The following is a 14,964-nucleotide window of genomic DNA, read 5'->3' as shown; positions in this document are numbered from 1 at the left end:
CTTATTTATTTATTTTTGGCTGTGCTGGGTTGTCACTGCTGCATGGGCTACTCTCTTGTTGCGGTGCTCAGGCTTCTTATTGCAGCAGCTTCTCTGATTGCAGAGCACAGGCTCTAGGGCACTTAGGCTCAATAGTCACAGCTCCCGGGCTCAGTCATCGGTGGCATGTGGGATCTTCCAAGACCAGGGACCGAACTCGTGTCTCTTGTGTTGGCAGGTGGATTCTTTATCACTGAGCCACCAGGGAGCCCCTCACCCTTTGGTTCTGATGCTTCTTCTCTTTCATTGTCTCTCCTGGTCTAAGCACAGGGAGCAGAGAGTGGAGAGGGTGTGGGAAACAGCCTCTCACACCCCTTATTGGCCCTTCAGAACATCTTCCTGGGAGAGGACATCCGGAAGCAGCTGCCCAATGAATCAGGCTTATTCGACCAAGTCAATGGCAACTGGAAGGCCATTATGGACCGGGTGAACAAGGACCCCAATGCTCTCCGGAGCACCCACTATCCAGGTCTGAGCCCTGACATAGCCTCGGCAGATGCTCTGTGTGTGTGAGGTCATGGCCACATGCTTCATGTTTTTTTAAAGTTTTAAAAAGAATTTTATTTATTTTTGGCTATGCTAGGTCTTCGTTGCTGCATGGCTTTTCTCTAGTTGTGGGGAGCAGGGGCTACTTTCTTGTTGTATAGCATAGACTTTAGGCACAAGGGTTTTGTAGTTGTGGCTCCCTGGCTCTAGAGCACAGGCTCAGTAGTTGTGGTGAAGGGGCTTAGTTTCCCCTTGGCATTTGGGATCTTACTGGATCAGGGATCGAACCCATGTCTCCTGCATTGGCAGGTGGATTCTTTACCATTGAGCCACCAGGGAAGGCCCCACATGCTTCATTTACTGAAAGATTGACCATTGTACCTGACTGTCCTGAAGCATTACATAGTAGTTCTGTAGATTAAACTCTTCTAAGCATTACATAGTATTCTGTAGGTTAAACTCAACACATATTTGAGCAGAGTACAGTAGAGCAGTGAAGAGGATGGAATATGGAATCAGACTGACTTGAGTTCAAAATCCTGCCTTCCTGATTGCATGCCTTTAGGCAGCCGTTTCCTCCATACTGCAGCTTCCTTGCCTGTAGTATATGTATATGTATGTCGGGGGCGGGGAGTGTATCTATTTGACCTTTTTTTATTTTGGCTCTGCCGGAGGCAGATGTAGGATCTTAGTTCCCTAACCAGGGATCAAACCTGTGGCCCCAGCATTGGGAGCATGGAGTCTTAACCACTGGGCTGCCAGGGAATTCCCACAGTGAGGGGTTAATGATAGCTATTTCTTGGGGTCTTTGTGAGGATAATAAAGGAGTGTAAAGCATTCAGTGCAGTGTCTAGCATAAAGGTAGCACTGTTATTTGCACTGTGTCTCAAAAAACTCTGATTAAGGAATCACTCTTCTTCTCTGTGTGGTTCATTCAATGAGATGATGTAGGTAAATGAGATAATGCAGATAAAGCACTTATCCCGTTAAATGGCACAGAGAAAATCTTTGGTTACTAGGAGCTATTGTTATTACCTTGACTTTAATTGGTTTATTATTATTAGATTAACTAATCTTTAATGTAGACACTTTGGTAGACATGGGGATTGGGTAAGGAGATGGGGGAGATGTACGCATATGTGGTGAGGTCTGGTTATTTGTGGTCAATAGGGGTAAAGAACCAGAAAGTCAGGTTGGGCAATGGATGGGTGGGTAGGTAGCCTGAGAAGAGTTTTGGCAGGAGATACGGAAGACTTGTTTATTTGCCTGGGCCAATCTAACAATTGAAAAATTTTCCCAAGAACCTTAACTCTACACATTAAAAAAAAACCCACTTTATTTCAATTACTCTGATAATATATAAGTATTAGGATGTGCAAAATAGAGCGAGAACTTGAATTTTTATTAGTAATATTTGAGATAATTGACATAATTACATTTTAGAACAATGTATGAGCAGAGCCATAAAAACAACACTCTCTCTTGGTTGAACACACAGAACAAATCCACGTTGTCTACGGCTACCAGGTCTCCCTGTGGTCTCCAGGGGCTACTCATGTGGTCATTCAAAGGCTCTAATGGTTTGTAGACTCTGTCCTTGAAGGCCTGAGGGTCACCTTGGAGTTCAGACTCTAGGGCATCCATAGTTTCTTCAATAAGCTAGAAACTGGGAAGACCAGGGGATAAGCCAATCAAAATCTAACTCTGGGAGGAAACTAACATTATCGAGAACCTATAGATGTGAACACAGTTTATTTTATATCTCAAATTATTCTTTGAGGTGGATCTTATTACTATTTTACAAAGAGGTAAAACCTCCCTGAGGTTAAATGACATGCTGATAAATGAAAGAGCCACATCTGCCTCCCAGTGAGGGGCATTTTTTTTGTATCATGTAGCTTGCAGATCTCACTTCCATGACCAGGGGTTAAACCCGTGCCCCCTGCAGTGGAAGCGCAGCGTATTAACCAGGCACTGCCAGGGAATTCCTCTAGTACTCTTCTCACTCTGTCATGAGGAACACTGGCAGTCCCAATGATGGCAGATCTTTTTCATTGTGCACATGTGATGTGTATTTAAATCTAATGATTTAACTTGCTGAATTGTTTATGGGCAGAACAGTCTCTCACTTACAGAAGCTCTTGGGATGATTGGCAGAGCCTCCACTTCTTTGGTGGAAAGAGACTGATGGGATATGTAGTTATATTAATGGAATCATATATGCATAGTTAATTATAATGTATAATATGTACCATAGTGTATACTGAACACTTAATAATGTGTTCATGAGGAGGATGGGAAAAGAGTGATTGGGGGACACTTCTCTGCTTCCAAAAACCATATGGCAGTCCGCGCCCCAGCATTCACGAGCTGGCAGAGTGGGTATGGGTGGAGGCTCCAGATCCACTCAGGGCAATGGTAAAAGGACCACGACCAATGTCACTCACTGTTCTCCTCCCCAGGCCTCCTGGACACGTTGATAGAAATGAACACAATCCTTGAAGACATTCAGAAGTCCCTAGATATGTATTTGGAGACCAAGCGCCATATTTTCCCCCGCTTCTATTTCTTGTCCAATGATGACCTCCTGGAAATTCTGGGCCAGTCTCGCAACCCAGAGGCTGTGCAGCCACACCTCAAAAAATGCTTTGACAACATCAAACTGCTGAGAATGCAGAAGGTTGGTGGAGGTGGCCACGACGGGCAGGAGGGTGAGGGAGGGATGGTGAAATCAGGGAGTTCACGGCTTCCGAGGAGACCATGCCCCTCCAAGAGGAGGGGGATAGTAATGATTCTGGGTATCTGGGATAGAACTTCCTAGAACTGGTAATATACAGGGGGAGGTGAGAGGAGCAGACATGACCCCCAAAGGGCTCAACAGCTTCCTACTTCTGCAGGTTGGGGGACCCAGCAGCAAATGGGAAGCGTTGGGAATGTTCTCGGGTGACGGTGAATACATCGATTTCCTCCACCCAGTGCTTCTGGAAGGGCCTGTGGAGGTGAGCTGTGGCCAGTGTCTAAGAAGCAGGCTCATTCTTCTAACTTTGCTGGCTCTATAAGGAGAGAACATCTCTGTAAGGGGCCTTTGTGCCTCCCACCTGCCATGCCTAAAACTCTAACCTCCACCGTGCTTTCCTTAAAGTCCTTCTGACCCCGGTCTCCAAGCCCCTCAGGGACTTCAGCCAGTTGCTGCCCAGCTCCCGCTTTTCTCTTGGGCCCCAGAGCCCTGGGATCCTCCTTCCCAATCACCTTCACTCTGGGCACTCTTTACTCTGGCCCTGAGGCCGAGCCATCCTGTTCTCACCTACCCCCCAGTCCTGGCTTGGAGATGTGGAGCGGACCATGAGAGTAACCCTCCGGGACCTTCTCCGGAACTGCCGCCTGGCCCTCAAGAAGTTTCTCAACAAGAGGGACAAGTGGGTGAAGGAGTGGGCTGGCCAGGTGAGCTGGGGTCAGTAGAATAAGGAGGATGGAGCCACAAGGGAGCAGCCAGTGTAAAGACAGAGTCTGGAGTCACCCAAAAGGCAGGTGTCCTGCCCCCTGTTCTGGGCTGTGACCCAGAAGCTTGCATGCTAGACTCTTAGCTCCTGACTTAGGCCCGTGCCCACCCTCCAGAACAGGTCAAGTGTATTGAGAGCAGAAGCACCTGGTCCCGAATGAGCCAGAATATGGGAGCTGGGCTGTGTGGGTGGCCAGGGATGGGCCTTTGGAATAGAGCCTCCACACGTGCCCCAGGTGGTGATCACCGCCAGTCAGATCCAGTGGACGGCCGATGTCACCAAGTGCCTGCTGACAGCTAAGGAGCGGGCAGACAAGAAGATCCTCAAGGTCATGAAGAAAAAGCAGGTGGGGAGACACCACCAGAATGACCGGGCCCTGGCACCAGAGCTGGAAGGAGGGGCTGATCCATTGGAGTGAGAATTAGCAATGAGCTGGTGGGAAGGGGTCAGAATGGGGTGCATTATGGGAGGTGTCCAGCGAGGAGAGGTCAGGTGGGTCAGAAGTATGTCTCCCTGGGCTGATATTGAGGGTCAGGAACTGCAGTGGGGGTGAGGTCAGCCTCAAAGCTGGAAGAAGAACGAGGCTGGGACAAAGGTGATTAGGGTTTGGTGGCTCAGCGCACCTTCTCCACCGCCTCATTCCACAGGTGTCAATACTGAATAAGTACTCTGAGGCCATCAGGGGGAACCTGACCAAGATCATGCGCCTCAAAATTGTGGCCCTGGTGACGATAGAAGTCCATGCCCGGGATGTGCTGGAGAAGCTTTATAAGAGTGGCCTCATGGATGTCAGCTCCTTCGACTGGCTCAGCCAACTGCGCTTCTACTGGGAGAAGGTGTGGAAGGGCCAGCTTCCCATTCTTGTACCCTAAACCCGATACTGACGCTTTAATGAAATTCATGTTCTCTAAAAACAGTAATATCTCAGCCCAGCCCTCAGTCCTCTCCCATCACCCTAACCCAGCTGGTAACTCTCTCTTGGATCTGCCATGTCAGGAATGGCAAGAGGCATGTTTCCAGGGAGTGCCCACTCTAGGTGTCCCTTTGATCAGCAGCTGCTGCCACGGACTGGGCTGGACACGTGCAGCGCAATTGCCAGTTTCCATCTGAGCTGTAAACCCGTCCCTCCTTCCAACTCTAAACGGAGCCCCCAGTCTTCTCCCTGATGCTTCCAGCCCCCTTCTCAGCCACAGTCCTGACTCTCCCTCCATGCCCACCTCTCTCTTACTTTGCCCTGTTTCCCAGGATCTCGACGACTGTATGATCCGTCAGACCAACACACAGTTCCAGTATGGTTATGAGTACCTGGGTAATTCTGGCCGGCTCGTCATCACCCCCCTAACCGACAGGTTGGCCGTGGGGAATGAACAGGGTGCTTGGGGTGGGGGCAGTGAATGCTGAGTCAAGGCTTCTAGGAGTTTGGCCTGAATCCTGTCCTCCACTCACAGGTGTTACATGACACTGACCACAGCCCTGCACCTGCATCGAGGCGGATCCCCCAAAGGTCCCGCGGGCACAGGGAAGACTGAGACGGTCAAGGACCTGGGCAAGGCCCTCGGCATATACGTCATCGTGGTCAACTGCTCTGAGGGCCTGGACTATAAGTCCATGGGCCGGATGTACTCAGGCCTGGCTCAGGTCAGCATCCTGCCAGCCTGGCCAGGAGGCCCCCTGTATATCTTTTAGTTTCAGAAAATCAGCTGAAACCCAGATCTGGTTCAGTGCCCTGTAACTGATGACACTGCATCGCCTCAGTTAGGTCTTACAACTGGGGAAGTCCCTGCGCTTCCCTGCGCTTCACTTTGCTAATTTGCAAAATCAGGAGGTTATGTAAGGATTCAGTAAGAGAACTTGTATGAAGTCGTGCATGCTGGGGGCGCTCAACACCCACGAGTTCCCTACCCTGCTCTCTTTTCTACCCACGACTCTCAGGCATTCTCCTAGATCCTTCCTGTCTGATGGAAAGTTCTCGCCAGAAACTACAAAACTACAACAGCCCCTTCTCACACACACACACACACACACACACACGCACACATGCACACTTGCACACTTTCATTTTAGAGGCCGCTCTTCCTAGCCAAACACTTCAGGGGGAGGATAGGTTAGTCACAGTTTCTAGTTTTTCCCAGTCCGGGGTCACTTGTCTTACTCCCAGCAACTCTGCCCCTCCTCCCCCCCCACTACAGACGGGTGCCTGGGGCTGCTTTGATGAGTTTAACCGCATCAATGTGGAGGTGCTGTCAGTGGTGGCCCAGCAGATCCTGTCCATCCTCTCTGCCCTGGCTGCCGGCCTCACTCGCTTCTATTTCGAGGGCTTTGAAATCAATCTGGTGTGGTCCTGTGGGATCTTCATCACCATGAACCCTGGTAAGGGCCTGGGAGTAGAGTAGATGGGGCTCCTGAGGGCAAATGTCCGTGCATCTTCCCCCTCCCCCACCCCAGGCCAGTGTATTTAGCCAAGTGCAGTGCTGCTAAAGGCAACAAAGTGTGAGAGGATGAACATATGCATTTCTAGGAGAAGGGGAAGCAACCTTACTGTCTTTCCTAAAGGGATTAGTGTTGGCTCGGGTGCATAGATGTCATCCTAGTCTTTCAAGGTACTTAGCCTTATTCTTCTGTTGAACTAGCTCCTAGAGTTCTGGTCTATCTGCCATCCCTTTTACCGGATGAGAGAACCTCCCTGAAGTGCAGGGCCTAGGGTCTCTCATCACTGTTGCCTAGGAACAGCTCTGTGGGTAGGATCAAGGAGAAAACAGGAAAGGGCTTCCGCACTAAAAGAATCAGAGAAACAGCTGCGATTTCTATTAGCACTGAGTGAGTTATATTGGGTCAGCCACAAAGTTCATTCAGGTTTTTCCATAACATCTTAACGAACAAACCTGAACAAACTTTTTGGCCCGCCCAATCCATGAAACTTGGAGAGATGGGAACAAGACAGCTCTGTAATTTGAGTCTGAAGCAGGGCCCTGCAGCAAATAAGGAAAGGGCTGGGGGTAGGAAAGAAGAGCAGAGTGGTGTGGGAAAAGCCAGGGTTGAGATGAGAGAGCAAGAGATCTTGGAGTTGGAGCTGGGGAGAGGGCTCAGGATGAAGCAGAGAATGGGGAGAATGGGACTGATGGGGAAGTAGGTCTGTGGGAAGCAGTGTCCCCTGGAGAAGGGAATGGCTACCCACTTCAGTATTGTTGCCTGAGAATCCCACGGACAGAGGAGCCTGACGGGGTTTCAAAGAGTTGGACATGACTGAGCGATCAACACTTTTGCTTACTCTTTCATGGATTCTGAATACGTGGTGCTGTTTTCCAGGCTATGCTGGCCGCACAGAGCTTCCTGACAATCTTAAATCCATGTTCCGGCCAATTGCCATGGTGGTGCCCGACTCTACACTTATTGCAGAAATCATTCTTTTTGGGGAAGGCTTTGGCAACTGCAAGGTATTCTGATCATCTCTTGTCTCTCATCCATGTACCCTCTGGGCCCAAGAACCACCCCCCGCAAAGTCCTCACAATCAGTTTACCCTACAAGAAATGTACCTGACTCTCAGTAGGATATGGGGGCAGGAGAATCCAGAGGAGAGAGGTCTCCCCTCTATCACGCTGCTGGTCCTTGATGACACAATTCACAAGATCTTCTTATCCTTTGTCCTCCAGCTGCTTCATGCCTGAGCACCCAGCTTTTTGTAACTACATGAAGCAGAGGGATTTATGGGAAATGGATGGTTCCTTCCTCTGTTTTGGCCTCCAGGTTCTGGCCAAGAAGGTGTACACACTTTACTCGCTGGCTGTGCAGCAGCTCTCCAGACAGGACCACTATGACTTCGGCCTGCGTGCCCTCACCTCCCTCCTGCGCTATGCTGGCAAAAAGCGCCGCCTGCAGCCCGACCTGTCTGATGAAGAGGTAGACTGAGGACGCCGTCTTGACCGTTAACCACCACCATCACTGGTTCTCTGCACCTTCACTGGAGTTTTTCACATCCTTACTTTCCCTCAATCAGTTTTCCCACTCTTCCAGCCCTCCTTGGTGTTGCCCAAGTTCCACCTGTCCTGTTGCTCATGACTAGCTGGGGTGTATCCATTGTTCTTCTTTCTTTCTTATTTATTTATTTATTTTTGGCTGTGCTGGGTCTTCATTGCTGCATACGAGCTTTCCCTAGTTGTGGTGACTGGGGGCTACTCTTTGTGGCCGTGCATGGGCTTCTGATTGTGGTGGCTTCTCTTGTTATGGAGCATGGTCTTTACATGCTTGGGCTTCAGTAGTTGCAGCACTCGGGTTCAGTAGTTCACTCCCAGCCTCTTGAGTGGGGGCTCCAGTAGTTGTGGTCCATAGGCTTAGTTGCTCCACGGCATGTGGTATCTTTCCAGACTAGGGAACAAATGCATGTCCTCTACAATGGCAGGCAGACTCTGGTTCACTGTACCACCAGGGAAGTCCTCCCTTGTTCTTAGCTCCTGCCTCTCACCCCTCTAGAAAGGAAAGGCCTAATGAAGAGCTGGGCCCTGGCTCCTCCAGCCTGAGTCTCTCTCTTTCCCCTGCAGGTTCTGCTGCTCTCAATGAGAGATATGAATATTGCCAAACTGACTTCCGTCGACGTGCCCCTCTTCAATGCCATCGTGCAAGATCTGTTCCCCAGCATCGAGCTGCCGGTCATTGACTACGGCAAGGTATTTGATCCCCAAGACTCTCCCTGACCTCTTGTGTGAATGTGGATCCTGTGGTGTCCTGGGAACAAGACATCTGGCTTCCAGGCCTTGTTCTGCCCTTCACTGGCTATCCATTCAACTGGCTATGACTTTGAGCAAGACAGTTACCCTTTCTTTGGGCTACTTTATCTATAAAGTGGGACTCCCACTTTAGGGTGGTTAGGGAAAGATACAAACTTATTCCAACATTCTACATTCTCCCCTCAACTCCCCAGACCCTGACTCACCTGCTCAAGGACTTCTACTCATCAGTTCCTTGACTTCATGGAGATCTCTGGTCCACTGGCTTTCCTACTTTATACCTGTCAGCCCTCTCCTGTCTCTGCCTCTCTCCTCATTCAGGGAGTTTTGAGGAGAGACTGCTAGGAGCTGTTTGATAAGGGAGAAGGGTGGGATGGAAAGGGCCAAGGGAGGAGAATTCTAGAATGTGTAGGAATTTTCTTCTCTGGCAATATGGCAGTTTAGATATCTTGCGTGATCCTTTCCATTGAAACCACTAAAATGCTGGATAAAAATATTAAAACACACCTTTTAAAATGTACTGCTAAACTGGCAAGAAAGAAGGAATTCTGGGATGAGGAGGGGAAATAAAAGCAGGGAGGCAAGTGAATGACAAAGCTGGCTTTCTCCCTGAAAGGTTTTGCTGAATGTAAGGCACTGAGGAAAGGAGATAAAGTAGCTCAGGTTTTGAGGTATAACAGAAAACCCAGTCGTGCATAGACTTTGGCCCACAAGGGAAAACACCTTCAGTAAGTGGGAAAGTGAGAAACCTACCAGTAAGGAGGGTCTGTACAGTAAAGAAACTTGCTTGTCACGACCATTGGCGGTGAGAGGAAGGGGCAGAATCTCCTTTGAGACTTCCTAACCTTGAGTCAGCCCTCGCGTGGTTTCTGGTCATCATTTATTTTACTGTGTACTCCCCCCAAATCTCAAATTTAGAATTTAATTTGAAGTATTTCCAGGTTGTTAGTGTCTTCCCCAAGTGGCTGGCAGAAACAAATGCAAATTATTTCTAGAAGAATGAAACTTCAACTTAAAAGCCCAAAGAATTCTCGTGAAAGCCTAAGAAAATGAGCAGCTTCTGGTCAAAAATCACAAAACAAACAAGGAAACAAGATATCATGAAGGGAAGCCAGAGAACAACAAAACAGCGCAATCAGAACCACAGAGACTTCAGATATGGACAATAATCAGCACAGAATTCTAAAAGTACCTACATTTAGTATGTTTAAAGAAATAAGAGAGAAGTTTGAAACTGTGATCCAGGAACAAGAGACTTCTAAACAGAGTAGACTTGAAAAGAACCAATAGAATTGCTACAAATGAAAAAATATATTATAATTGAAATTTAAAAAACCCAACAACCTCATTATATTCAGAGAGGACTTCTAGGTAAAAAGGTGGATTAAAAACAATTTTGTTTCCTTTTGAAAACCTGCTGCAACTACTCTAAAGGGATTTTTTTTTTTTTTTAAAAAGGCATTTATACCAGGAAGGATGTTCCTGGATGGCTGTCCCTTTCCCACTTTGGCAGAAGACTAGAGGGTAAAAATAGTAGGTCTCTGGTTTGGGGGACACAAAATATAGTTGAGGAAAGGAGAAAACCCTGTTAAAAATGGAGATTAAGAAACTTCCCTGGTAATCCAGTGGCTAAGACTCTGCACTCTCAATGCAGGAGGTTGGGGTTCAATTCCTGGTCAGGGAGCTAGATCCCACAAGCCACAACTAACAAGCCAGTGTGCCGCAACAAGACCTGGCCCAGCCAAGTAAATAAATATTTTTTTAATTAAAAAAAAAACTTGGGGCATGATGCTCAATACACATACACACACACAAATACACACAAACATGACATGATAATACAACTAATTCTCAGTGGAAGGAAGTAGTAGAAGTGAGGCCTCTTAGTGTATTTGAGAGAGACAAGTAAAATCCTGCATATGTTTGAAATTATTTGGTTGCATTGGCTGTATATTTTAAAAGGTCACACTCTTCTGGGACCCACATGTGTCATGGTTCTATAAGCATTCATTTATTTTTTATTTTTAAAAAATTTTTATTGAAGCCTAGTTGATTTACAGTGTTGTGTTAGTTTTGGGTGTACAGTGATTCAGTTTTATATATATGTAAATCCACATATATATGTGTATGTATAATTATAATAATTTATATATACATTTATATATATAATAATTATATAATATAAGCTTAGAACCAGACGGCTTCACAGCTGAATTCTACCAAAACTTTAGAGAAGAGCTAACATCTATCTTACTCAAACTCTTCCAGAAAATTGTGGAGGAAGGTAAACTTCCAAACTCATTCTATGAGGCCACCATCACCCTAATACCAAAACCAAAGATGCCACAAAAAAGAAAACTACAGGCCAATATCACTGATGAACATAGATGCAAAAATCCTTAACAAAATTCTAGCAAACAGAATCCAGCAACATATTAAAAAGATATTTAATATTAAATATGAAAAAGATTCTTTAATATCCACAAATCAATCAATGTAAGACACCACATTAACAAATTGAAAGATAAAAACCATATATCTCAATAGATGCAGAGAAAGCCTTTGACAAAATTCAACATCCATTTATGATAAAAACCCTCCAGAAATTAGGAATAGAAGGAACATACCTCAACATAATGAAAGCTATATATGACAAACCCACAGCAAACATTATCCTCAATGGTGAAAAATTGAAAGCATTTCCCCTAAAGTCAGGAACAAGACAAGGGTGCCCACTCTCACCACTACTATTCAACATAGTTTTGGAAGTTTTGGCCACAGCAATCAGAGCAGAAAAAGAAATAAAAGGAATCCAGATTGGAAAAGAAGAAGTAAAACTCTCACTGTTTGCAGATGACATGATCCTCTACATAGAAAACCCTAAAGAACACACCAAAAAATTACTAGAGCTAATCAATGAATATAGTAAAGTTGCAGGATATAAAATTAACACACAGAAATCTCTTGCATTCCTATGCACTAACAATGAGAAAACAGAAAGAGAAATTAAGGAAACAATTCCATTCACCACTGCAACAAAAAGAATAAAATACTTAGGAATATATCTACCTAAAGAAACCAAAGACCTATATATAGAAAACTATAAAACATTAATAAAAGAAATCAAAGAGGATACAAATAGGTGGAGAAATATACCATGTTCATGGGTTGGAAGAATCAATTAAGTGAAAATGAGTATACTACCCAAAGCAATCTATAGATTCAATGCCATCCCTATCAAGCTACCAATGGTATTTTTCACAGAACTAGAACAAATAGTTTCACAGTTTGTATGGAAATACAAAAAACCTTGAATAGCCAAAGCAATCTTGAGAAAGAAGAATGGAACTGGAGGAATCAACCTGCCTGACTTCAGGCTATACTACAAAGCTACAGTCATCAAGACAGTATGGTACTGGCACAAAGACAGAAATATAGATCAATGGAACAAAATAGAAAGCCCAGCTTCCTTCTGTTTTGACAACTAGTGTTACCTCACCTGAGTCTCCTTGAGCGCTGAGTTCGGAGTGTGAAATGCGAAACCCAAACAACTCCATTTTAGGATAGCACCGCCATTTTGAGTAAAACCCCCTCCCGCGGAGAGAAAATGAAATTTAAAGAGAAAGAAACTCAACGAGCCAATCAAGGGAGGGCAGGAAAGTTCCTCAAGAAAGCCCCTCACCTCCCACCAATCAGTAGCTTACAAGACCTCCTTAGTTAAAGAATTAACCAATCCCCTTAAGCTTCCCGCTTCCCCCGCTATACGGTATAAAAATAGATCGCTGCCATCACTCGGGGCTCTGTCCGCACGGCCACTAGGTTGTGTGGAGGGAGTCCCTGCCGGAGCTTGTAATAAAGTTCCTCACTGCAAAAAAAAAAAAAAAATAGAAAGCCCAGAGATAAATCCATGCACCTATGGACACCTTATCTTTGACAAAGGAGACAAGATTATACAATGGAGAAAGAACAATCTCTTTAACAAGTGGTGCTGGGAAAACTGGTCAACCACTTGTAGAAGAATTAAACTAGAACACTTTCTAACACCTTACACAAAAATAAATTCAAAATGGATTAAAGATCTAAATGTAAGACCAGAAACTATAAAACTCCTAGAGGAAAACATAGGCAAAACACTTTCCGACATAAATCACAGCAGGATCCTCTATGGCCCACCTCCCAGAGTAATGGAAATAAAAGCAAAAATAAACAAATTGGGCCTAACTAAGCTTAAAAGCTTTTGCACAACGAAGGAAACTATAAGCAAGGTGAAAAGACAGCCTTCAGAATGGGAGAAAATAATAGCAAATGAAGCAACTGACAAAGAATTAATCTCAAAAATATACAAGCAACTCCTGCAGCTCAATTCCAGAAAAATAAACAACCCAATAAAAAAATGGGCCAAAGAACTAAACAGACATTTCTCCAAAGAAGACATACAGATGGCTAACAAACACCTGAAAAGATGCTCAACATCACTCATTATCAGAGACATGCAAATCAAAACCACAATGAGGTACCATCTCATGCCAGTCAGAATGGCTGCTATCCAAAAGTCTACAAACAATAAATGCTGGAGAGAGTGTGGAGAAAAGGGAACCCTCTTACACTGTTGGTGGGAATGCAAACTAGTTCAGCCACTATGGAGAACAGTGTGGAGATTCCTTAAAAATCTGGAAATAGAACTGCCATATGACCCAGCAATCCCACTGCTGGGCATGCACACTGAGGAAACCAGAATTGAAAGAGACATGTGTACCCCAATGTTCATCGCAGCACTGTTTATAATAGCCAGGACCTGGAAGCAACCTAGATGCCCATCAGCAGACGAATGGATAAGAAAGCTGTGATACATATACACAATGGAATACTACTCAGCCATTAAAAAGAATACATTTGAATCAGTTCTAATGAGGTGGATGAAACTGAAGCCTATTATACAGAGTGAAGTAAGTCAGAAAGAAAAAGACGTATATATATGGAATTTAGAAAGATGGTAACGATAACCCTATAGGCAAGACAGCAAAAGAGACACAGATGTATAGAACAGTCTTTTGGACTCTGGGAGAAGGCGAGGGAGGGATCATCTGAGAGAATAGCATTGAAACATGTATATTATCATATGTGAAACAGATCGCCAGTCCAGGTTCGATGCATGAGACAGGGTGCTCAGGGCTGGTGCACTGGGATGACCCAGAGGGATGGGATGGGGAGGGAGTTGGGAGGGGGTTTTAGGATGGGGAACACATGTACACTCATGGCTGATTCATGTCAATGTATGGCAAAAACCACTACAATATTGTAAAGTAATTAGCCTCCAATTAAAATAAATAAATTTTAAAAAATAATAAAATAAAACACACACACACACAAAATTTTTATTGAAGCCTAATTGATGTACAGTGTTGTGTTAGTTTCGGGTGTACAGCAAAGTGATTCAGTTTTATATGTATGTAAATCCATGTATATATGTGTATATACAATTATAATAATTTATAATTATATACATCTTTTATATAATATATAACCACACAGTTGCACTCATCTCACACGCTAGTAAAGTAATGCTTAAAATTCTCCAAGCCAGGTTTCAGCAAGACATGAACCATGAACTTCCAGATGTTCAAGCTGGTTTTAGAAAAGGCAGAGGAACCAGAGATCAAATTGCCAACATCTGATGGATCATTGAAAAAGCAAGAGAGTTCCAGAAAAACATCTATTTCTGCTTTATTGACTATGCCAAAGCCTTTGACTGTGTGGATCACAATAAACTGATGGGAATACCAGACCACCTGACCTGCCTCTTGAGAAATCTGTATGCAGGTCAGGAAGCAACAGTTAGAACTGGACATGGAACAACAGACTGGTTCCAAATAGGAAAAGGAGTATGTCAAGGCTGTATATTGTCACCCTGCTTATTTAACTTATATGCAGAGTACATCATGAGAAATGCTGGGCTGGAAGAAGCACAAGCTAGAATCAAGATTGCCAGGAGAAATATCAATAACCTCAGATATGCAGATGACACCACCCTCATGGCAGAAAGTGAAGAGGAACTAAAAAGCTTCTTGATGAAAGTGAAAGAGGAGAGTGAAAAAGTTGGCTTAAAGCTCAACATTCAGAAAACGAAGATCATGGCATCCAGTCCCATCACTTCATGGCAAATAGATGGGGAAACAGTGGAGACAGTGTCAGACTTTATTTATTTGGGCTCCAAAAT

General features: G+C 45.0%; 1 protein-coding gene across 1 annotated transcript in view; it reads left to right on the top strand.

The window, feature by feature from the left end:
* The window catches only part of DNAH2 (dynein axonemal heavy chain 2), a 106,011-nt gene that overhangs the window by 52,351 nt on the left and 38,696 nt on the right, over nt 1-14,964 (top strand). Inside the window, exons 28-39 of the mRNA XM_043475089.1 lie at nt 370-508; nt 2,988-3,205; nt 3,423-3,524; nt 3,841-3,966; nt 4,261-4,371; nt 4,673-4,861; nt 5,271-5,374; nt 5,474-5,663; nt 6,215-6,395; nt 7,332-7,459; nt 7,771-7,923; nt 8,562-8,687. Of these exons, the coding sequence (XP_043331024.1) occupies nt 370-508; nt 2,988-3,205; nt 3,423-3,524; nt 3,841-3,966; nt 4,261-4,371; nt 4,673-4,861; nt 5,271-5,374; nt 5,474-5,663; nt 6,215-6,395; nt 7,332-7,459; nt 7,771-7,923; nt 8,562-8,687 (1,767 nt within the window). The remainder of the gene's footprint in view (nt 1-369; nt 509-2,987; nt 3,206-3,422; nt 3,525-3,840; nt 3,967-4,260; nt 4,372-4,672; nt 4,862-5,270; nt 5,375-5,473; nt 5,664-6,214; nt 6,396-7,331; nt 7,460-7,770; nt 7,924-8,561; nt 8,688-14,964) is intronic.

This window comes from Cervus canadensis, chromosome 1 (assembly GCF_019320065.1).
Source record: "Cervus canadensis isolate Bull #8, Minnesota chromosome 1, ASM1932006v1, whole genome shotgun sequence".
NCBI classification, from domain to species: Eukaryota; Metazoa; Chordata; class Mammalia; order Artiodactyla; family Cervidae; genus Cervus; species Cervus canadensis.
The sequence above is the reverse complement of the archived record's forward strand: the minus strand, read 5'-3'. Positions and strand labels throughout refer to the sequence as shown.